At 34.8% G+C, this 23,945-nt stretch overlaps 1 protein-coding gene across 1 annotated transcript in view; it reads right to left on the reverse strand.

Moving 5' to 3' along the window:
- Positions 1-22,503, reverse strand: part of ZDHHC11 (zinc finger DHHC-type containing 11) — a 49,272-nt gene extending 26,769 nt beyond the window's left edge. Inside the window, exons 1-2 of the mRNA XM_051973413.1 lie at positions 22,280-22,503; positions 8,939-8,942 (exon numbers count right to left, since the gene is read on the reverse strand). Coding sequence (XP_051829373.1) covers positions 8,939-8,942; positions 22,280-22,503 — 228 coding nt within the window. The remainder of the gene's footprint in view (positions 1-8,938; positions 8,943-22,279) is intronic.
- Positions 22,504-23,945: the final 1,442 nt, after the last annotated feature.

Genomic DNA, 23,945 nt, shown 5'->3' on the forward strand with positions numbered 1-23,945 from the left:
CCAGTTCAACTATATAAGAATGGTATATTTTAATGATAAATTGTATAAAAATGATATATCAAAGGGATATAAACTATCTTAAAAAAAGAAATCCAAAATATTGGTAGCTATATAAAATGCTTCAAATTTATGAGAAATAAAAATCTAAACATTTTTGAGTTTCTATTTCATATCTATTAGAATAGCAAAGATGACCCAAAAAATGACAATTGTTGGAGAAACTTCAATAAGATAGTCATATTGGTAAGTGATTTGGATCTATGCCCCCAAATCACTAAATCATGTACCCTTTGACCCAACTGTACTTATGCTAGACCTATATCTCAAAGAGATTGAAGAAAAATATACATATGCATCAAAATATTTGTAGTAATATTTTTGTTACAGCAAAGATTTGGAAACAAAAGGCCTACCCATAAATAGAGGGATGACCAAATAAATTATAGCATATAACTATAATAGAATATTATTCCATTAAGAGAAATGACAAAAGAAATGGTTTCAGAGAAATTTTAGAAGGCTTATATGAACAGATGTAGAGTGGATTGAACAGAATCAGAAAAACAATGTATAAAGAAATATCAATAGAATAAAGAAAAATAGTATTGAAAGAATTAAGAGCTCTGGTCAATGAAAAGAGCAAACAAGACTTGAGGTTTCTTGATAGAAAGGTGATAGTCTTAAGAATAGAATATGGCATATATTTTTGGACATGGCAAGTATGAAATATACAGAAAAGAATAAAATAAAGTTCAGTTGAAAACACAGACAAGCAGGACAGATTTAAAAAGCAATTTGGTAAATGTATTACATTCTCTAAAAAAAATAAATAAATAAAAGCCTTATGCTATGGTTTTATAATTTCATTTAAAATCATCTTGTGCTTGTCTATTTTATATATGTTAGTATTCCTTACTCTTTTGAGGGGGAGAGGGATACATGTTTAATTCAGGGGAAATGAACACTTAAAAAATTTTAAAGAAAAATCACTTCTCTGTGCTTGCTCTTATACAATTTTCTGTGCTATGGAATAAATTAAAATATTTTGTGTACTATATCAATTAGAAGGATGAATTTCTAACTGAACAATACTGACCTTTGAATTCTAAAAACAAAAACAAAAAACAAGGTCAACCAACTGTTCAGAATATCTCAACTTCTTAGCTAATGGAAATCAGGTCATTTGTCAATGGGAGCTTTGTAAGAAAAAATGAGGAAAGTGAGTCTAATTGGGTCCTAGAATGGGTTGGGCCTCTGTACTTTGAAATAAACAATGGGAGGGTCTTTCAGTCTTGACTTAGTCTAAGTCTCTCCTTATACAGAAAACAAGGGGAAAAAAGATATTGATCATACTTATTATGATCCTGAATCTTTTCATATCATATAATTTGCCATCTGAGATGAGAAAAATGGTAAAGGTCTTTAGTATATCATAGCAATAGAAGAGGGAGAAAAGGAGGAAAGGAAAAAAGGTAGAAATAAATAAGGAAGAGAGAGAAAGGAAGAAAAGATAGAAAGAGAAATAAAAATAAGCAAATGGTAGAATACCCAATTAAATGAGACTTTATATTTAAATTGCTTTTTAAGTTTATATGATAAAATTGTCTACTAGTAGGAAACAAGTATAGGCAAAATTTGAGAAATTTGAAGTTTTGTTAGGGTTCCTTTTTCCCTGGCCTTCAGTCAAAGTTTCCTTGTACCTTTTCTTTGGTATCAACATTTTCTATACTACACAAAATTTTCATTAGATCTGTTTATTACTACTGCCATCCTACTAGCCAAAGCTATCTTCCCCTAGGACTGCAGATCTACAGGCTAAGGAAAAAACAAACCAACATTATCTGCAGCAATATGCTTTGAGTTTTCTATTCTCTCTTCACCTTCCCTACCTCTACCATTCCATATTACGGCATAGTAGAAGCATTCCTTGATTTGTTAATGACAGGGAATAAAGTGAGATGGAAAAATCATTCTACTTTTTGTTGATAACTTTTTTTTTTGGTCCCAGAGGCTTCTGTGCACATTTAGGAAGAGATTCCTCTAAAAGGACACATTAGAAGAAAAGTAGGGAGATATTGATAAAGAAATTTCCCTAGTAGATTTCCTCATCATCAGAATGAAAGCATTAATCATTACTTTTAAAGTTCAAAGTAGACCTATAAAGTACATTTTTTTATCATCAGTTTATGAGACCTGAGTCCTTAATCTGTAATCATATCATGCTGATAGATTCCCCCTAGAGCCATTATGTGGCCAAAATCTAACAATTTTCTGGTTGTGTCTCTGGTTGGTCTAAAAAACTGGGAGATGAGCACAGACTCCCCTATGACTCTTGGAGAACATGTTTCTAGAATTCTCTGGAATCAAAGAGAATAAATGAATTCTGTAAACTCTCTGCCGCCTTTGCTGTTTGTTCTTCACTGGAGTAGTATAGTAGAAAGACGTCTGCTCTAAGAGTCAGGTAACCTGAATTCCAATGATAATCCTCCCATGTCTGTTGGAGGTGACTTTTGGACATTCAAGTCATGTTTCTCAGCCTCAGTTTCCTCATTTGGAAAACAAGGGATTAGGACCTAGATGGATCTGAAATCCCTTGTAACTCTATACCTCTCGGTTTCTATGATGCTAACACAAATATAAATCTCCATGGATACAAAACAAAAATGGAGCAAAGCAACTATACAAAGCCCATTTACTTTCCTATTAGGCCCATAGTCCAGGCTTCATTAGTCAGGCCCTAATTTCTTTTAGGAGCTTGAAACCTTGACCAGAGACCATTTTTTAATTGCCTGACTTCTTGCATAGTTACAAATCCTGACTAACTTCCCCAGAATACACATAGAAGATAAGAGAAATGAGGAGGTGGGAAGCATTGAAAAAATATATTTTGGGAGAGTAGAATTAAAATTTTAATTAATGTTGCTGCCTTTGCATTAAGTCTTTCCTACCTTAAATCAGAGAATCATAGAATAAAAATATAAGTCAAATTCTTTTACTAGTAAAGCAAATGAAAGTGGAAGTCACTAGTGAATTTGTGAAGACATACATTTGTGTTTATTTTTTTTTAATAGCAGTAATTTACTGCTGTCCAGTTGTTGGATGTTGAACTTTATTTTACAGTTTAGAGAACATTCAGTTTTCTCATTGATAAAATGAGGAAGTTGGATTAAGATTATAGATTTAGAATTGGATGAAACATTGGTCATTGCTTTATCCAACTCCCTCATTTTACTGACAAGAAAACAAAGCTGATAATCATTAAGGACTGAATTTGACCTGCATCACACAGGTAAATAGTAAATGGTGTAGTCAGTTTCTGAACTGAGTTCTTCTGATGACCAATTGAGGTCAAGTCTCAAGTCAAGTATCACATTCAAGATGAAATCTTTCCTGACACTTCCTTTTTCCTGGCTTCCCAAAATTACTAATGTCTTCCTCTAAGTACTAGATAATCTTTATCCTATATATAGGATAGTTAGGTGATGCATCAGGGCAGAAAGACCTGAGTTTAAATCTGGTCTCAAATACTTACTAGTTGTGAGACACTGGGGAAGTCACAATCCTGTTTGTCTCAGTTTCCTTGTCTATAAAATGAGCTGAAGAAAATGGCAAACCATTCCAATAGCTTTGCCAACAAAACCTCAAATGAGATCATGAAAAATTGTACAGGATTGAAACAACTCAACAACAAAAAATTCTGTATATAGCTTTGTTTGTACATAACATAACATGTATTTCCCCCATTAAACCCTGAACTTCAGACTTAGGACTGGCTTTTGCCTTTATTTGTATTTCCACTGGGTGTTTTAAGATGTTTATTTACCAACTTTTATATATACCTATTTGTATAATTGTTATTTTCTTTTAATTTCTATTTCTTCTTTGGCTAAATTTTATGTTCCTTGAAGGCAAGGGCTATTTTAAATTTATCTTCATATTCCCCACTAAACTTAATATCAGGCATATATTAGGTGATTAGGTGATAACTATTAGCTGATGGTTAATGGCTTGTTCTTCACACATGCCACAGTGCCAGATGATATTTAATGTCTCTATTCTGTGACTCTCTGATCTAATGATGCTTTTTAATAACATTTGGAAGTTGGAGACAATAGGTTATATTAATGACTCTGTGAACCATTCATGGAAGTGGAACTTTTGGATCTAGTTTCTAAGCAAAGAAGGTCAGTTTCAAGTGTCTGAGCCTAACCTCTGTATTTTTTAGTCCTATTAATGAACATATGTCTCTGTCATTTATCCAAACCTAAATATGTAATCACACAGGTAGGTAGTAAATGGTGTAATCAGTTTCTGAACTGAGTTCTTCTGATGGCCAGTTTAGGTCAAATCTCAACTCAAATATCAAATTGAAGATTCTGATCTTATACAAGATAAGATTGAGGCAGCCACTTTGATCTTTGCTTGAAAAATAAGGAAACTGGCTAAAGGAGACTATAGGATTTGACAAAAATCATTCAGTAAGTCAGATTTTGTTTAAGACACTGCTCCATTTATCTATGACTACATGAAGACAAGAATCTCCTGAGGCAACACCAAGAGCACTCTCTGCTCCAACCAAGCTCTGCCATTCTGTCCTTTGAGGAAATTATGTGTCTTTCCTCCTCTCTTAGTTTTACCCTCACCATTCTCTATGATTGTAATGTCTTTCTCACCTTCATCTTCTACTGACTCCTCCCTCATACTTTAAAGCAAAAGTGCTTCACCTGAGTTCCATAATTTGATCTCATGCAGTCCATGAATTTGGGATGGGAAAAAGTGACACTTTATTTTTACAAACTTCTAAATAAGACACATCATTCTCTTCAGTTATTTTAAAAAAGCACTCTGGGAAATGGTACGTAAGTTTCATCGCATTGTCAAAGTGGTCCATGATGCACAAAAAGGTTAAGAACCTCTGCTCTGGAGCTTTAACTCAGAACACTATCTGTTCCATTAAGCCTACTCTTGTTTCCGGATAGTAGCAATCAATTATCAAGCACTTATTAAATGTCTACTAGTCAGTAAACAAATCTCTATGCAGAAACCATGTTAAGCACTGGAGAAAAATACAATGTTAAGTATGGACCAAGTGAGCCTAGGTGTGCCAGGAAACATGGCCCAATGGGACTGGCTGAATGAGCTGAGGTGGTATATAATCAATATGGAATATTATTGTGCTGTAAGAAATCATGAACTTGATGATCTTAGAAAAACACGGATAGACTTGCATGAAATAATGAAGAATAAAATGAGCAGAATCAAGAGAAGGTTGTTTATAGTAACAACAATATTATTTTAAGAACAACTTGGAGTGATTAAGTTATTTCAGCTATAATAAAATTCCTAAATTAATTTTAAAAATATTATGACCGTATCTGTATCCAGGGAGAGAACTGATAAATACAAGTATATATAGAATAATTTCACACACTCTCTCACACAGATGTATATGTCTATTAGACAAATTTAGAGTGGGGTGAGGGGAAGGAAGAAAAAAACGAAAAAGAAAAGAAAAAGAATGATATCAATTTATTATACATTTGAAAGGAATAGCAAGTCGCAACATAATAGATTTGCAATTTCACATGCAATTGTATTTTTATTATGGTATATTATGGAAATGATTGTTTTACTTTAAATAAAAAGAAAATAAAAATTTTAAATAGCACATATGTAGTAAGGGATATCCTTCAACTTTGGGACAAGGTCACATATAGTAAGGTATGAACACACATAGTTATAATCCATAATATTATATGACAAATGAAATCAGAGGGTTCCAAAACAAGATGCTATGTGAGGTCCAAAGGAAAAAAAATGTTAACAAAACAAGATGCTATGTGAGGTCCAAAGGAAAAAAATTGTTAACAAAGGGAAGGATTAGAGAAGGTTTTTTAGAACAAAGTAAAAACTGATTTGGGATCTAAAGAACAGTTAGTTTAATGAGGATGGGGATGGAAGGTATTCCAGATATAGAGAGCAAATACTTGAGCATGTAGTTTGGCCCCAAAGAGTATTTATAGTTTGACACATCTGTAGAGTTTGTGAAAGAAATTTTATGAAATTAGGAGAGGAAGGTGAGATATACACTGGTTGTGGAGGACCCTGAATTTATGAAGTAATAGGGAGCCACTGAATGTTTTTGGTAAAGGGATTTTTTTAATATAGCACACAAGAAATACTTTTTGCAAGAATGAATGAGGAAAATGCTAATTACAAAGCATGTCGAACAATATTGAACTACCCTGGAACTCAATCAAACATTTGCCTATTATTGTTTGCCCTTCTTCCTCTGTTGAGGAAGGGATGGAAGAAGGCTTCTTTTGGAAAATTTGCTCAAGAGAATTTGTCTAATCTGCTTGTGGACCACATATAAAACATGGAAATAAAAAGAGAGTAAGACTAATGGCTACAAAAAGATGAAAGCATCCATATTTAATTACTCTCTCCTCTTCTTAGCCCACAAAATCAGTCTGCAGAGGGAAGAGGAGAGAGTTTTAACAAATGGAAAACTTTTCTTCTTTGGGTAGTCCTGTATCTCATCAGAGTGAAGAATTACTACCTTCAGACCCTTGAGTACCAGAATTCATTTAGGATCCAAGAACTCCTTTACAGAGCAGAGCCAAGGGGAAAGTCAGGTCCTCCATTCAGATTCGCAGCACATATTCCATGACATTTCTCTTCTGACATGAAAAGAATTCAAAACATATCCTTCTACCAGTCCAGTCATCCAAATGATACTGTTTGGTATTCAGTCTGCATTCTCACTGCAGTGTTTAGTGGATTAGAAAATAGCCACGACTCCCCAGGGAACTTTGACAATGGATGCCATGATGTGTTTTGGTTGGTTACCAAGGAAGCAATTAACAATATTGTAAAGAGAGCTGACACTCACTAATGGGACTGAGCAGTACAATGAGAAGGTGTGTTTGCTTGACCAATGCAGGAAATCTCATTGTGTGCACCCTGTACTAGGGTATGCTTTTTCTTATTGTTTTAGAATAAGAATTTTGCTCCATGGAAAACATCACAACAGGAACCAGATCACATGAGACACAACACTATTCCAAGGAGAGGCTTAGAAGAGTTTGGGCAAAGTAGACAGGGGGACAACACAGGGATTATCTAAAACATCTTTTTGGCACTGAAAAATTTAGTTAGATTTTTATAAAGAGATATTGTAGGGGAACACCAGGACAGAATGGATATGTTTGCTTCCACTGAGCTATCTCTGGTTTACTTGCTTTAGAGGCCAAATCTAAATACCTTGACAGCACATGTTATAAAAGAGCATGATCTTCCTAGCATGGGAACATAGGATATCCTTGCACATTTAAAAAGAACCCCTGTCAAGGATTCAGGATCCCATCCTGAAATATATGATCATTGACTGTGAAATAGATTGGTTCTAGAACTGCTGCCCTTGGTGGAGATCCCTATTTACTTTTGATAAATACAATGCTGATCCTTTTGACTGCATTTAATGTTAAAAATATGTGAATGCTTTGGCTTTTTCATGGAAGGAAAATCCAAATGTCAACTCTTATTCCTCCTTGCAATTGGCTGTGCAGGAAGCTAAATTTCCCTTCAGTAAAATACGAATAACAAGTGCCTATCTCCCAGCGTTGTTGTAAGGATGAAAGAAGATATTTGTAAAGCACTTTGCAAAATCTATGGTCCATTGCATGCACTTAATAAAGGCTTTTTTCCTTCCTTCTGTTTTTCCCTTTATATCCTGTAGGTACTTTCTAAAAGCACTAATATAGATATAATTTCTAGGGGACATAAGATTTTATGCTAGCTTCTTCTTTTGAAGGAGAGTAGCTTCAATCATATAATAGTAATAATTCATATTTCAATAGCACTTTAAAATTCACAAAATGCTTTTCTTATATGATGTATGGCAGTATAAACATTGTTTTACTCATTTCACCGAGTAATTTATTAAGCTTACTTCAAAGGATCCTAAATATAGAGTTAGAATGGACTGTGAAAATTATCTATACCCAAGTCCTCATTTTATAGACAAAAATCCTGAGATTTAAGGAGGGCATGGTGGGGAAAGGGAAGAAGGAAAGAGATTTTTAAAAAGTCATTTTAATAGAGATCCTTGTCTCCATCCTGTTTGTATGACAAAACATTTCTTTAAACAATAGCAACATATGCTTAGCAAGTTAAACTGTCATTCCTATTTACTATGTATAGCTCACACACTGAAAAATGTAGGGAACTTTTTTTGTGGGGGGATCTCTGTTTAAAAATTACTTGTAAATTTAATCGCCTACTAATTTCAGGATTCATTCAGCTATTTAACATTCAATTCAACAAACATTTTTAAGTGCCTAATATATGCATTATGCTTAGAGAAGAAGTGGAGAGAAAAGGCAACATAAATACAATTTATATAAAGAAAACATATGATAATGGTGGGGGATATGTGGAAAAGATCAGGAAAAGTCTCATAGTTTATGGCACTTAAACTGAACCTTGAATGGATCAAAGAATTCCAAGAAGTTATTTTGATTATGAGTACCTGCCATGTTACAGAATAATAAAATTTAAAATAAATATAATAAATCATAATGGAAAAAGAAATGTGTGATTCAGTGTAGTTTTACTTTCAGATTCTGTATGATATTAGTTAACACTGGGTTTAACTAAGACACATTCCTCAGAGTGAATGAACAAGCCACACTGCAACCAGTCTCGCTGATTTTCATTCCAAGAAGAAATGTAGCTTCTTTCTGGGGCTTCAGAAGTTTTAGTCACTGCAGTGTTATGAGAATGATAGACTGACACCATAGCACATCCTAGCAACAATCTATGTTTAGTAAACAAATAGTGAATAAATTACGCGTCTATTGATACACTCCCTTTCGTAACACTGTTAACCTTTTCCCCTGTCCTATTTCAGAGGAAGAAGGGAAGAAGAAAAAACAAGCCTAAAGCAAATGTTCCCATTGAAAATTGAAAATGGCAAAGTGAAGTTTTATCAAATCACTTAAGGGCAAGTTCAATAAAAATGTACTCATTAGGTTCAAAGCTGTAGCATGTTACTGAAAAAGCCAGCTCTTTTCTGCTCCCCACGAATTTTGAAACAGTTGCTGCCAAGTTCATTTGTTTGCCTGAGGCCATGATACAATGTTCTTGCAGGGAGGTGATTTCCACAGACAAAATAAAATTACATCAGATATCAACTCATCGTATATACACAATGCATTTTGTTAAACCAAGCAGTTATGCCTGTTTTCACTTTAGAAGAAAAATAAATGCTATACACCATGATAACATGATAAGGTTGAGTGCAATTGTTGAGAGCACATTGGTCTCTGCACAGGATCAGACTTGAGGAATAGGGACTCACACTGGAAAATTGCTGTCCATTAGAATTTCACTCAGCCTTTTATTGTGCATAGGGTACTTGCTTTTAGCTTCCCATGTGAAAGACTTCTTTTCATTGGTGATCTCTTTTCAATTCTATTTTCAGCCAAAGCCTTTGAGGAGAAATCCTTGCGTTCATCTGTCTTGATTTTTTTCCAGAACTATGATCATTGCCTCCTCCTGAAACAATACTAGAGCCCTCTAGTGGTCAAAATAATATCAATGCCCAACGTTCTTTGTCACTGTGGCCTGAAGATGGCATTGTGTATGATGCAAGAGTAGGAGAGAAGCTTACATTTATTTGATACAACTGGCCTCCTTCCAGGCTGCCATGGAGTTGGTTTTTGTTTTTTGTTTGTTACCTCAGTCAATTAACAAGCATTATTTGCACCAAGAAAAAAAAGCAAGGAAGGAAGGAAAGAAGGAAGGAAGGAAGGAAGGAAGGAAGGAAGGAAGGAAGGAAGGGAGGAAGGAAAAAAGGAAAGAAGGAAGAAAGGAAGAAAGGGAGGAAGGAAGAAAGGAAGGAAGGAAGGAAGGAAGGAAGGAAGGAAGGAAGGAAAGAAGGAAAGAAAGAAGAGGAGGAGGAAAGGAAGGAAGGAAGAAGAGGAGGGAGGGAATAAGGAAAAAATAAAGGGAAGGAGGGAGGGACGGAGGAAGCAAGATCCCTGTTCTCAAAGAACTTAACATTCTATAGTTTAGGAGTATTGATTTAGAAAGATTTAGAATGAGACAGAGGAGGGGGGAGGGAGAAAGAGACAGAGAAAGCAACAGAGGGAGAGAGAGAGATAGAGAGAAAATAGACAGGGAGAGAGGAGGAACAAAGGAAAACAAAAAGGAGAGAAAATGAAAATTAGGAATAAAGAAGAAAAGAGAAAGAGAGCCAGAAAGAGAAAGGAAGGAAAGTAGGATCCTGCCTTCAAGGAGCTTACATTCTATAGTTTAGGAGTATATATTTAGAGTTGAAAGGGAATTTAGAAGTCTAATCCAACTCCCTCATTTTACAGATGAAGAGACAGAGGCTCGGAGTGATGGTGTCGTCTTCCCTAGAATTATACAAGTAGGAAGTGGGAAAATTAAAACTCAAGCCCAGGTCCCCCAGTTTTAAATCCAACACTTTCCTCACTGTATCACACTGTCCCTCATGTGTCTAATTACAACACTATTGCCTCTTGCTTTTTTCTGGCTCTGCACTGCACTTCACTGACTTCTTTCTGGTTAGTTCTTAGGTCTTGCTCATCTTTCCCTGCCACAAGAAAACTCAAAGAAAGCATCAGTGCAGAGATGTACTTCAGAGGTTTTTGCCAGAATTCATCTTGCCTTGGAGTTTTGAGATAAGCTGTCTCTTCTCTGCCTTTATGCCAGCAGAATCACTAATACTCTAAGGACAAGATTAAGGGGAATATTAAGGTACATCATAAGAGCAAGTACATATGAAACATGTGTCCTGTATCAGGACAATAATCCTGACTCTTTGTTGAAGCTCTACTAGAAACATGAGACAAGGATGTGGAGAACAAGACAAAAAAAGGTGGTTGAAGTATGATGATTCTGATCTGAACCCAGGGGCTGTCCACACAGCCCAGTAGTTTTGGTTTCAATTGGTTCTGTGTTTTTTTTTTAATTTTTTAACCAAATACCAACACCAGGATTCATTGGTATGTCATTGCCTAATATCATGCTCAACTTCTCAAAGTAAACAAACAACAAAGAAATAAGATTACTTGCATTATTTTCTGCAGAAGGGGGAAGAATTACCAGTACAAGTATATGGCAGAAAATTTTTAGAAGACAGAGTCATTTTTCCTAAATTGGGGAGACTATCAGAAAGGGAAGTGGGACATTGAAGAAACAGATTTGACTAGAGAAAGTCTGAATTGAATATAGAGCAGACAGGAGTAAAGGGTCTCAAATGGTTCTACTCCCTATGATCATTAAAAGGATTTTTCATCAACCTCTTAAAATCATTTTACTATTGGGTTCTGTCTGGGCTGCCACCTAGTTGAGCTCTCACATTTATGTCCTCCTAGAAACAGAAGTAAGAAAAGTCATAGCTTCCAAACTGTCAGCCAGAACACCAGGGCTCTTAAATCCATCCTGTCTCTCTATTCCCAATAACCTTATTCAGAGACAGGACCTCATTACCTCACTCCTGAGCTTATGCAGTTGTCTCTAACTGGTATCCCTGATTTCAATTCAACAAACATTTTTAAGTGCCTAATGTATGCATTCTGCTTGGAGAAAAAAAGGAGAGAAAAGGCAACACATTCAGATAAGTAAATACAATTTATATAAAGAAAACATGTAATAATGGTGGGGAATATGGTGGAAAAGATCAGGAAAGGTCTCATAGTATATGGCACTTAAACTGAACCTTACTAAAGAATTCCAAGAAGTTAGAAGGTAAGATATTTCAGGCATTCCTGATAGGCTGTGTAAAGGCAAGAAATAAAAGATGGAATCTTTGTGTATATACACAAAATAAGAAGTAGGACAGTTTGGCTGGAAGAAAAGGGGGTGTGCATATGTGCATGCCTGTGCATTGTTGGGTGAGGGGCAAGTAAGACTAATAGAAAAAAATCTGGAATGATTCACATTGTAAAAAATTGTGTGTGTGTGTGTGTGTGTGTGTGTGTGTGTGTGTGTGTGTGTTTTAATGGCAAAAAGAGGAGCTTGTATTTTATCCTGCAGGCAATAGAAAGCCATTGAAATTTCTTGACCTAAAGAGTGACATTAGAAATACCAATTTGACCCCTCTGTAGAGAATAGAAAAAGTACAAATGTGTTACAGAGACCAATTAGAAAGAGGGAGATAATTAAGGTGTGAATGAGGGTGTAGGCCATGTAGGTGGAGAGGACTTAGAAACTAGCACTGTGGAGGAGGAAATGACAGAATTAAGCAATTAATCAGATATGTGGGATTGCAAGAGTGAGAAGTCTAGACTGAGTTTAGAAACCTGGACAATATGTGAGAAATGCTGTGATGGCAAACTCAATATGATTAAGCAAATGATTATACATGGTTTGAGAGAACAGTTGAATGTGATTCTGAGATTGTGAATCTGAGTGATTGGAAGGATGATGTAAGTCAACAGAAATCACAAAATTAGAAAAAGAGGCAGGTTTCATAGAAAATACATAGTAATAACTTCTGTTTGAGTAATGGTGAGTTTAAGATGCCTTTGTGACATTTAGGTAGAGATAATAATACAGGCCTGTAACAAGGGAGAAATGAGTCCAAGATATAGATATAAATATGGACTTAGATATATCTATGTATTTGGGAATTAACTGCATAGAGGACATTGACCCAATGGAGGCTGATGATACCATCTAGAGAATAAACAGAGAAGAGAATGGAGTGAAGAGAGATCCTTGAAACTATACCCATTTCATTTGATCCTCACAACAATCGTGTAGGGTACTATTGTTATTCCACATTTTATAAATGAAAAGACTGAGGCAGACAGAAGCTATGTGATTTTCTTGAGGCCACACAGTCAGTAAGTATCCGAGGTTGGATTTAACTTGAGTTTTTCCTGATTCAACTCCAGAATCCAGTATACCACTTGGATTAGCTGCCTCATTCTAATTCTAATAATTATTTGAGAAAAAAAAAAGCTATGATTTCCTTTTTGAAGGCAGGGAATGTACCTTATTTAATTCCTTACTTATTTAAGAGTACATTGAATGTAGATAATATTTGTTGATTCATTGATAGCCAGATTAGAGAGTAGTCATCTAAATGTTTATGGAACGAGTGTCCTGGATTCAGGCTCATTGTTTCTGAGCATGTTTTGGGTTCATTATAGTTACAGGACAGAGACCATGGCAAGATTGGGGTTGTCTACTTTCAGGAACAATGGAAGCTGAAAGTGAGAGAAAGAGTAAGAATAAATGACTCAGGAATGTCCAAAGTAGAAAAGCAAGAGGGGCTTATGTATATGAATGGAATCAATGATTTGTCATAGCATTGCACATTTGGCTAGTAAAAATTAAAATGTGACAAGCCAAGTGCCTCTCAAATGTCAAAATGTGACTTGTTCAGTTTTTGTTGCAATGATTATTATCCAGTTTTGATTATGTAAGAGCAGAGCAAGAGGTGACATGAGAGCCAAAGGAGAAGGATTTGATTTATTCTGCATTGCTCTGAAGGGAAGGATTCAGCTCAGAAGGAAGAGCTTTGCTCCAATTAAGAGCTGTCCATCACAGGACCAGGCTGCTTCATGAAGTGATGAAGCTCACTTGCTCCAAAAAGGGAGAATTTTTGTAGACCAGATGCCTTTTAAGGACCTATCCAACTCTAAGATACCATGAACTATTTTATTATCTTTGTCTTATCACTTAAGAGTCCCCCACCCCCAAAAAGGGGACTCTAATTTAAAATACTACTAAATATAAATATAAAATATAAAATAAAAAAAAAATCAAAGGGCAGAGCTGCAGAGGAACTAATAATTAAATTCAAGGCTATAATTTCTGCCCATGATATCAACCACTTGGTCAAAGTGCTTCTGTTGTATTAAGCAAGTAAATGGCTTGAGGGAAAAGAATGTTAGTCTTTATCTGCAGCTTTAATAGTCTTAGAACTTAAATTTGCACTAAGACTTTAGGAATATTCTATATTCTCCTTATTGCACAGGAGACCCTAGGTTCTTATAGTTGTTTGTGGCAAACAATAGCATTATTTTCATTATGCTGAAGTCCAATTCTTAGTTTTAAGCTGTTTAGATTAAAATCAATCATTCCTTAAAAACATATGGTATACAGTTCTAGAGAAGGTGAGACAGTGACTCATCATGTTTCTAGCATGATGGGGGAATAGGGTGGTTTATTCTGGCCTCAAATCTGTTGTTATAGACAGTTTCCTACAAGTTGTATTCCAAAAGGCATTTCCTCATAGAAACAATATTCTAAATGATGGTTATGTTCTTAGTCTGCAGCATCCTATTTAATTCATACTTGAAGTAGTCTACTAAAAAAAGGGTAAAAGCTTAGCTCTTTCAGAACTTAGCCTTGCTCTCAGGTGTCCAGAATGGCTGAAACTATTGAAGTAGCACTTCCCCCTCTTCTCTTATCCAAAAGTTTCTCTTTTTCTAAAGCTCTATGTTAGCAGAACAACATATCCCAAATTTTAAGCAGGAAGCTGAAATAGACCAGTATTTTCCCACTTAAGGACGATGGCCTTCATGACATAAAACATCTCTTGGGAAGAAGACACCTTCTGTGTTATTAACAAAACACTGCTGCGAAAGTAGTGATCTAAGGATTAAGGATACACATAGAAAAGTAAGTCTGTGCTTTAAGGAGATTAGTTTCTAATGGAACAGACAATACACATTGAAAAGTGTGCAAAGAGTCCATGGTCCTTAGGACACAACACCAAAACCAAAGGTAATGCTTATTATATAAATTATTATATAAATCTCTAAGCCATGGAGACATCAGGGTGTCATGTAACACTGGCATTCATCATGATTCAGTTGGGAGGGGGAATTCATTGTGTATTATACTATGGAAAACTCTCATAATATGCTAGAGTATTGTAGCCTATTATATATTAGAATCACAACAGACCTAGGTGAGGGGAGGGCTCCCCTTATGTCACCCACACAACGGTTACTCAGGTAAAAGGGAAAGGACAGAAACATATAAAAAGGTATTGTAAAGCTTAAATGAGAAAATTCTTATCTGTATATGACCTAAAAAAACTAGAGGAAGAGGGTGTTAAAGGATGAGCATAATGCTAATTCATATCTTACTTCAAAAAAGGCACTTTACATCTGAAGACATGAAACAGTGCCATAGAATGCACTGGCCAAATTTCGAGCCCTTAAACTGATTTGTGTGACTAGTTCTCAGTTAAAAATCCAACAAATATTAAGAGAAAAAATAGAAAGGACTTGGGTCTGCTGAAATATTTCATGATGATGAAAACTTTGCAGGCCATGGAATAAATCATCCCCAAACCAGACTGACTGTTGAGCATAAATTCTTGTAAGAGTGAGGAACATGTTTTCAAATGCTATCAAAAATCAAAAGAAATGAGATATAAGTATAAAGTGAAAAGGAGATGCTGTCAATTACCATGGGGATGATGTAGAAATCATAATGTTTTGAATAAAGAATAGCAAGTCAAAGAACAGTAAGATAGGGGAAATTAAGAACTTTTGGAGAGAGAGAGAAAAAAATTAGCCTTTTTTAGTCTAATTTTGTAGAATATGGCCATATTATGTATTCTTATGGAATCATAGAAATATAGAGATGGAAGGTTTAGAAGATATCTCATCCAACCCTTACTTCACCTTTGTGGAAAAAAAGTCAAATAATTACAAAATCAAGATCACTAAGATTGGGAAGTTTTCCCAAGAAAACACATTGTGTCATTTTTGGACTGTTTTTTCTTTTTCAAAATTATTCACATCTACAACTGTAACTGAATCAGAACCCACAGCTATACCCAAAACACATCACAATGATTGTTGATCATGATAGTGACTCTGAGTTAGCAAGAGAAAGAATTGGTTAATGATCTCTAATAAGTTTGGTATAAGGGGCGGGGGGGGTTGTGCGGAGTACAAATAGGTAGTACTTTTTTTTAGAAAAGTCTCCTTTTAAGGATTATCCTGAGCTATCTGTAAAAATTTGCAATCTTGGATGACTTGTTCTTTAAAGGTTTAGGTTAAAGGTTTAGGTTACTCAAGTTTTTATTGGACTACTATTTCAACCCCAACTAATCATCATTTCTAGAAGAAAATGTCTTCCTGGTTCTGCTTAGAGTATCAGAACACTTCTCCCTGAATCTCAATAAGGCTGCTGTAACTGGCTCCATAATATTCATGACAAAGTAGTTCTGAGTCATAGCAATATGGCCACGAAGAATCCTCAAACTACGGGGCACATATATTCTGGACATCACTTATAAATTGGTCCATCTTTGGATAGGCAAAATGTCACCTATTACCTGGGTTTTGCCCCAAGACTAATGCCATGCATAATATTAGCACCCCCCCCCCAAAAAAAAACACAAAATAAAAAAAAACTACTTATATTTCTCTTTTGTGTTTTAAAGTTTTCAAAGTACTTACAACTCTGTATTTTTGTTGTTCAGTCATTTTTCAGTCATGTCTGACTCTTCATGGTCCCATTTGGGGTTTTTTTTTGGCAACGATGCAGTAGCATTTTGCCATTTCTTTCTCCAGCTCATTTTATAAATGAGGAAACAGAGATTAAAAAGGTTAAATGACTTGCTTTGGTCACACAGCTAGTAAATGTTTGAGGACAGATTTAAATTCAGAAGATGAGTCTGACTTCAGATTCAGTCACTGCCCTCTGTAAACTTACTAGATGCCTCATTTTAAAAGAAAGAAGACTTTCAGAGTAGCTAATTCATTTTGCCTAGAAAAGTCATATAATTATTAAGTGGCAGAGCCAAGATTCAAATCCATTTCTTCATATTCTAAGTCTCCTGTTCTTTTTACAACATTTTCAAAGATGGGAAGTATAATGTGAAGGAGCAACATCTCGTTTTCTTCATCCAGAAAAGGAAGAATTTATCAGTTATCTTTAAGGAGAAACTTTAGGGAATAATTAACTTATTTTAAAAGGGCCCTCTGAGCTTAGAAAATCAGAAGTGCTTTTTCATCACAAGGATAGCTAATTATTTGAGCAACATGTTAAGGATTGTTCCTTTAGTGAGACAGATAAGGCTGAGTTGGCTGAAATAAGTGGACAGCAGACCATTAATGTAGCATGTAAGGAAGATTGGGGAAGATGAAGAAAGCATGGTTTATTCCTCCCAGTTCAGATTCTTACTTTCTGTACCATCTGGAAAGTGCCCCACCACTTCTTGTATCTCTCAAATGCAATTTTCGTATCCAAATACATTTTCATGTCTTCATATCTCTACTGCTAGGTTGTAAGCTCCTTGAGGGCAGATATGAAGTCTTAACTATCTTCATATTGTCTGTACATAGCATAGTGACTTGAAGCAATAGGTATTTTTTAATTGTTTGCTTGCAGTTGGCCATAACATAGACCATTTCTTTCTAAGTACTTTCTAAGTAGTGAAAAATCACATGTCATGGGATAGGGCAAAAAAGGACCTTGGAGACTCTGCTAAACTGGTATTTTTCAAGACATATTCTCTTTTACCTTCACATTAGAATTGCTCTGTGTGCACAGAAGGCATTAAAAAATTGGAAATAATCATTCTCATTTTTATAAATTCTTAAGATTTACACAATACTTCCTTCAAAAGAAGCCTGTGAAGTGGATTGTGAGTGTATTCTTAGTTCCATTGTACATTATTAAAAAATAGAGGCTTGGAAAGCTAATCTTAATTGCCCATAGATAACCAGTGTCATATCTAGAACTGAATCCTGGTCCTCTCATTTCAGGTTCAGGATTTTTTCTATTAAAGTATGAGAAGGGGTCAGATTGAGAGTGATTTGGGAGATAGAAACAATAAAACTTGGCGATTTGATTGAATATTGAGGAGTAAGGTTGAAAAAAGTTGTGAATCATTCTACAAAGCAAACCTGGGAGATTGGAAAGATGGTGGTGTCTCCCACAGATGTAGGGAAATTAAGAGGTATGTGAGTCTAGAAGAAAAGATAATGAGTTATATTTGAGATATATTGAGTTTAATGTGATGATAGGAAATCAAGATGGAGATGTCATATAAGACACTGACGACATGGAACTGGATTTTAGAATGGAGATTATGATTGCATATGTGTGTATATATATATATACGTATATATAACATATATCTAACATATATATACGTATATATATATACATATATATGTATATATATATACGTATATATATATACATATTATATGTATATATATATATATATATTATAGAATCATAATCATCCAGAAAAAGTTAAGATAAGGAAGTGTTCCAGGATAAAGGGTTGGGAGATTTAGTATTCAAGAGACAAATAATTCAGTAAAGGTGATTGTGAACCAGACATATAGTAATACAATCAAGAAAGAACAGTGGTTAAATGGTAGCTAAATGAGGAAAGAGCATTAAAGAGCAGGGGGTAGTCAACAGTGTCTAAAGTAGCAGAAGTGTCAAATTGGATGATGACAGAGAAAAAGCTATTGGATTTAGTAGTTAAGAAGCCATATGGTGTGTAACCTTGGGGAACAGTTTCATTTAAGTGGTGTCACCAGTTAGTCACATTGTAGGAGCTGAGGTGAGAAAAAGGCAGACAAAGAGAAAGAGAGACAGCAGACAGACACAGAGACAGAGAGATAAGAGACAGACATACAGAAATACAGAGAGAGACATAGAAAGACAAAGTGAGATAAAAAGAAATCAATACAGAGTCAGAGAGACACAGAAAGATGAGAGACACAAAAAGAAAGACAAAGACACAGAGAGGAGACAGAGAGGAAAGACAGAGGAGGGGTGAGGAGGAATGGAAAGAAGAAATAAAAGGAAAAATTGTTGATACATTTTTTCCTCTTTTTATGAATTGGACTGTGAAATGAAAATAAGATATGTAGGATGATAGCTTGAATGGGCAGTCGGATCAAGTTTCTTTAAGACTAAATAAAAAAATAAGAAAAAGCAAAATAGAAAAAAAAGACAGAAAAAGGGAGGAAAAAACTGTTATGTGCCTAAGCAGAACATCAGAGAAGATTCCAAAATATGTAGTAATTTCCTTTTTAAGAAAGCACATATAATAATGGAATATAACATTCATGACAATTCATCTTTGCTTCCTTGTAGGTTATTATTTTGTTATCTGCTATTCACTTTTTACTTTGTTTTTCTTTTTCTTTTTATCTTTTACCTCTTTTCTTCCTTTTACCTCTCCCAAGCAGGTTACAGTTAAGCATGGGTATATGCACACACACACACATCTTCCTCTGAAGATGAACCCCCTATTTTTCCTATTTCATAGTAAATTTCTATAGTTGGATTCCTTCTCCTTTGGTTTCATTTCAACTCTCTCCCTTAGCCTGGAACCCCAAATCAAGAACTCACCTTTTTGTAAGTGCCTGTAGCCATCAGCTTCCCTGCCCTACTGTGTCTGCAGTCACAGGTGTGCTATTTTCTTGTCATTCCTATCTCAGCCACACAGCAGATCCTGGAATTCCTAACTGGCAGAGGTTCCCTCAGTCTTCTGTGATTCAGACTCCAAAATCCCCTCATGTCCTGGAGGTGAAAGTTCCCATAGTCTTGGCTGAGGCTCCCTACCCAGCTATTTCCAGGGCTCTCTCTTTGCTTGGAAGTGTTTTTAATTCATACTGTTTAAACCTAGGCCCAGGGATCTTTCTTTGAGTCTTCTCAAGTGTCCCAGGAAGGACACTGTTGTACTCTGAGTCTTATTTGTTTTTCACTGGTCTATATTGGCTCTGAGGAACAATTTTATTTTGTTTATGGGGGAAATTGGGAGAGCTTGAAATTTTCTGACCTACTCCATCATCTTCCCAGATTCCTCCTATTAAGTTCTTTTATTTTAATTCATTCATTAATTTTTTTTTTAAAGAACAGGGATGATCTGGGCAGCAAATAAGGGCTGGTAGAGAAGGTGAGATTACAGATGTGACAAAAGGAGTAACTAATGAGCCAAATTTCTGGGAGAGAGAGAAAATGTGATCAAGTATAAAAAGAAGGATCAGCTTCATGTGTGAATAGAACTGGAATAGAAATAGAAATAGAAATGCTAATAAAACAAAAAGACAAAGAAACCAAAGGGATATAACAATGTATAATTGAAACATATGTAGCTTATTGTATTTTCTTGAGTGTCTATTCAGTTGGATCTCATGAGAGAAATAGTACAGTATCAATATGTATAAACAAGTTACATACAAGATAAATAGGATATAAACAATGGAATTAAGAGGGATTGGGAAAGGCTTCTTGTAGAAGGCAAGATTTTATCACTATTCATCAGAGAAATGCAAATTAAAACTCTGAGGTATCAACTCACATCTATCAGAGTGGCAAATATGACAAAAGAGGAAAATGTTAGATGTTGGAGGGGATATGGGGAAATTGGGACACTAATACACTGTTGGTGGAATTGTGAACTGATTCAACCATTCTGGAGAGCCATTTGGAACTATGTCTAAAGGGCTATAAAATTCTGCATACCTTTTGATTCAGCAGTACTACTATCAGATTTATATCCCAAAGATACCCCACCACCTACCCCAAAAAGGGAAAACACCTATTTGTACAAAACATTTATAGCAGAAAATCAAAAAGATTGTCCATCAATTTGGAAATAGCTAAACAAGCTGTGGTTTAAGATTGTAATGGGATATTATTGTACTATAAGAAAGGGCAGGCAGGATGATTTCAGAAAAATATGGAAAGACTTACATACCTAGTGAATTGAACAGAACTTGGAGAACATTTTATACAGTTCTAAACTAAAAAAGGATAGAAATGATCCCAAGAGAAAAAAAATTTGAATCACACAAAATTTTGGGGAAAAACTTTTGTAGGAACAAGATTAAATTTAGAATAAGAATGGAAGCTTTTCTTAAAAGAAATTGTATAAAATATCTCTGATATGAGTTTAATAGCCAAGATATCAGGGAATTAATACGAACATATAAAAGCAAGATCCATTAGTCAATGAATAGTCAAAAGATATAAACAGCCATCCAAAGGAGAATTGTAAACTATTAATAATCATAAAAATGACTGCTTAAAATCATTGATTTTAAGAGGAATGGAAAGGAAAACAACTCTAATGTTTCATTTCATACTCTGAAAAATTGACAAAGATAACAAAATCTCCAAGTCAGAATGACCGTAGAAAGATAACCTAAGTAATACTCTACTGATAGAATTATGAAATGCCTCAATCATTCCAGAAAGTAAATTGTCAAAAAAAAAAAAAAAAAACATGACTACAATGTCCTTCAACAGAGCGATAATAGAGGAAAAAAGGACACTGACTTTAGAAACAGGGAATCTGGATTCATATTTGATTCCCAATGTTTGCTACCAGTTTGCTTCTCGGGCAAGTCAACTAAACTTCCTGGGTTTCAGTTTCCTCATCTGTAGAATAGAGACATTGAATTCAATAGCCTCAGAGATCCCCCCTCCAGTTCCAGAACTATTATCCACATCCAGACATTCTATAGCTAGGCATCTATCCTAAGAACATAAAAAAAAAAAAAAAAAAGAAAGGTAGGTCCCATATATACCAAAACATTTATGTATTGATAACACAAATTGATAAGTAAAAGAAACAGATTCCTGTCATTTATGAGTAAACAAAATATATGTTAATGAGATGGAATATTATGTCATAAAAATTAATGGAAATAATTCAGAGAAACAAGAAATTAACTGATATTTGTTATCACAGAATAAGGTAAATAGAATCAGAAAAACAATACATTTAATGAATACAATAATATTAATGGAAAGAATCAAAATCATGAACCTGAACACTGTGTAATTATAATGAGTGAACTTGGCCCTAAGAGATTTGGGGAAATTTAAATTTCTCCCTTCTTTGAGGAAGTGAAAAAACGATGGGTTTGGAGTATGGCAAATATTGTCAAACTCAATTGATCTGTTGATTGGTTTTGTTGAATTGCATTTTTTTCTTTCTATTTTTAAAAAATGATTACAAGAGATAACTTTCTAAGTTGAAAGATGGTACAAGTTTGGAAATGAAGGTGATATAAAAAAAACAGATATATAGTATTTTTTTAATTTTGGAAAAAAAAAAACTCCAACTCTATGAGAGGTTATTTTCAAAGCCAATGAAAACTATACCTCTTTAAAAGGAATCTGTATCATCTATAAATATCTAACCTGATTTCAACATATTCTGTTTCATATCTTCATTTCATATTCACCCTTTCATATTAAAAACTGGCAGATTGCAGTTGAAATTTTAGACAAAAAGGATACTGCATAGGTGATGTTTCTCCATAAAAATGGCAGCAATGGAATGAACAATCCAAAGCCTACGACAGTCATATACACGTAGGCTGTCCAAGCAATCAACTGGAAAGAGTGGAGAGGTAGAGACCAGCCATTCACTCGAGAAATGCTGGGTGGGGAGATTGTTTTAACAATCCCCTCAGGCGCTGTCCGCCTTAAACTCCTATTACAGGAGGACATCTGCAAGAAAGGAAAGGAAAATTAATTATTCTAACAAATTAATTTCAAGGAATTTTAATTCAAGTTAATAGCACATCTATCTCAGACACTTACTAGCTGTGTGATCTTGGACAAGTCACTTAACTTTTGTTTGCCTCAGTTTTTCAACTGTAAAATGAGGATAATAAGAGCACCTACCTTCCAGGGTTGTTTTGAAGATCATATGAGGTAATATTTGTAAAATGCTTAGCATAGTGTCTAGCATATTCATAATAGGCACTACATAAATGCTATTATTATTACTATTATTATATGAAAAGATATGGTTAAGTTCTACTTGTGCAGTGATAAAGAGAACCATCTACACACAGAGAGAGAACCGTGGGAACAGAGGGTGGAACACAACATAGCATCCTCACTCTCTCTGTTATTATTTGCTTGCATTTTTTTCCCCTCAGTTTTTCTTTTTCTTCCTTCTTGATCCAATTTTTCTTGTGCAACCTGATAACTGTATAAATATATGTATACACATATTGGATCTAACATGTATTTCAACATAATTAACATGTATTGGACTACCTGCCAGATAGGGGAGGAGGTAAGAGAAGAAGGGGAAAATTTGCAACAAAAGATTATGCAAGGGTCAATGTTGGAAAAATTACCCATGCATATGCTTTGTAAACAAAAAGCTTTAATTAAAAAAAAAAAGAAGAAGAAGAAAGGAGATGTTAAAAAGACTTAAAATGAATAATTTCAATTCTGGCTTAATATCATGTTTATTACACTACCTAGGAGTCCATTAATTAGCGATAATTATGTCACCCTCAGCCCATTAAATCATTAATTCTATTTCTTATTCCCCTCAAATACAACTAAGATTGAGGACAAGTCACAAGTTGAAAGATGGCTTGGAAATGAAGGTGATGTAAAAAAAGATAAGTTTTTTTGTTTTGGGGGATTTTTTTTAGAAAGTTATATTCCATATAACTGTGTTACCTGTACTACACCTGTGCTCTTCCCTGATGATTATCAGTAACCTGGAGGAATTTATTGCCAGGACTATCTTGGTTTCTTAGAGCTTGTAGGACTGCTGACAATGTATGCTAGACTGGAGGCCATACAAAGTTGAGGAAAGGACCACATTGTTTACAGCTTCTAATCATAGATAAGTGCTGAGATGGAGCCTTTGCTGGCTCAAGATGTCTTTATAATGATAAACTTTCCTGAATTGAAAAACTAATCATTAGAAGAAAGAAGCATATCCACAGCATATGAGACCAAGTAAGAAGGAAAATGCAGATATACTATTATTCTGTTTATCTTCCCACAATCAGAGAAGATACTGAGGCAGGTAAGTTTCCTGAATCATTCAGAAAATAAACCTATGTCAATTCCAGAGCCTGGATGATTATCTGTATCTGAATCTTGTTTTGTATTATTCACACCTTCCAGGGGGCAACAAT

The sequence above is a fragment of the Antechinus flavipes genome, chromosome 1 (genome assembly GCF_016432865.1).
Source record: "Antechinus flavipes isolate AdamAnt ecotype Samford, QLD, Australia chromosome 1, AdamAnt_v2, whole genome shotgun sequence".
Lineage (NCBI taxonomy): Eukaryota > Metazoa > Chordata > Mammalia > Dasyuromorphia > Dasyuridae > Antechinus > Antechinus flavipes.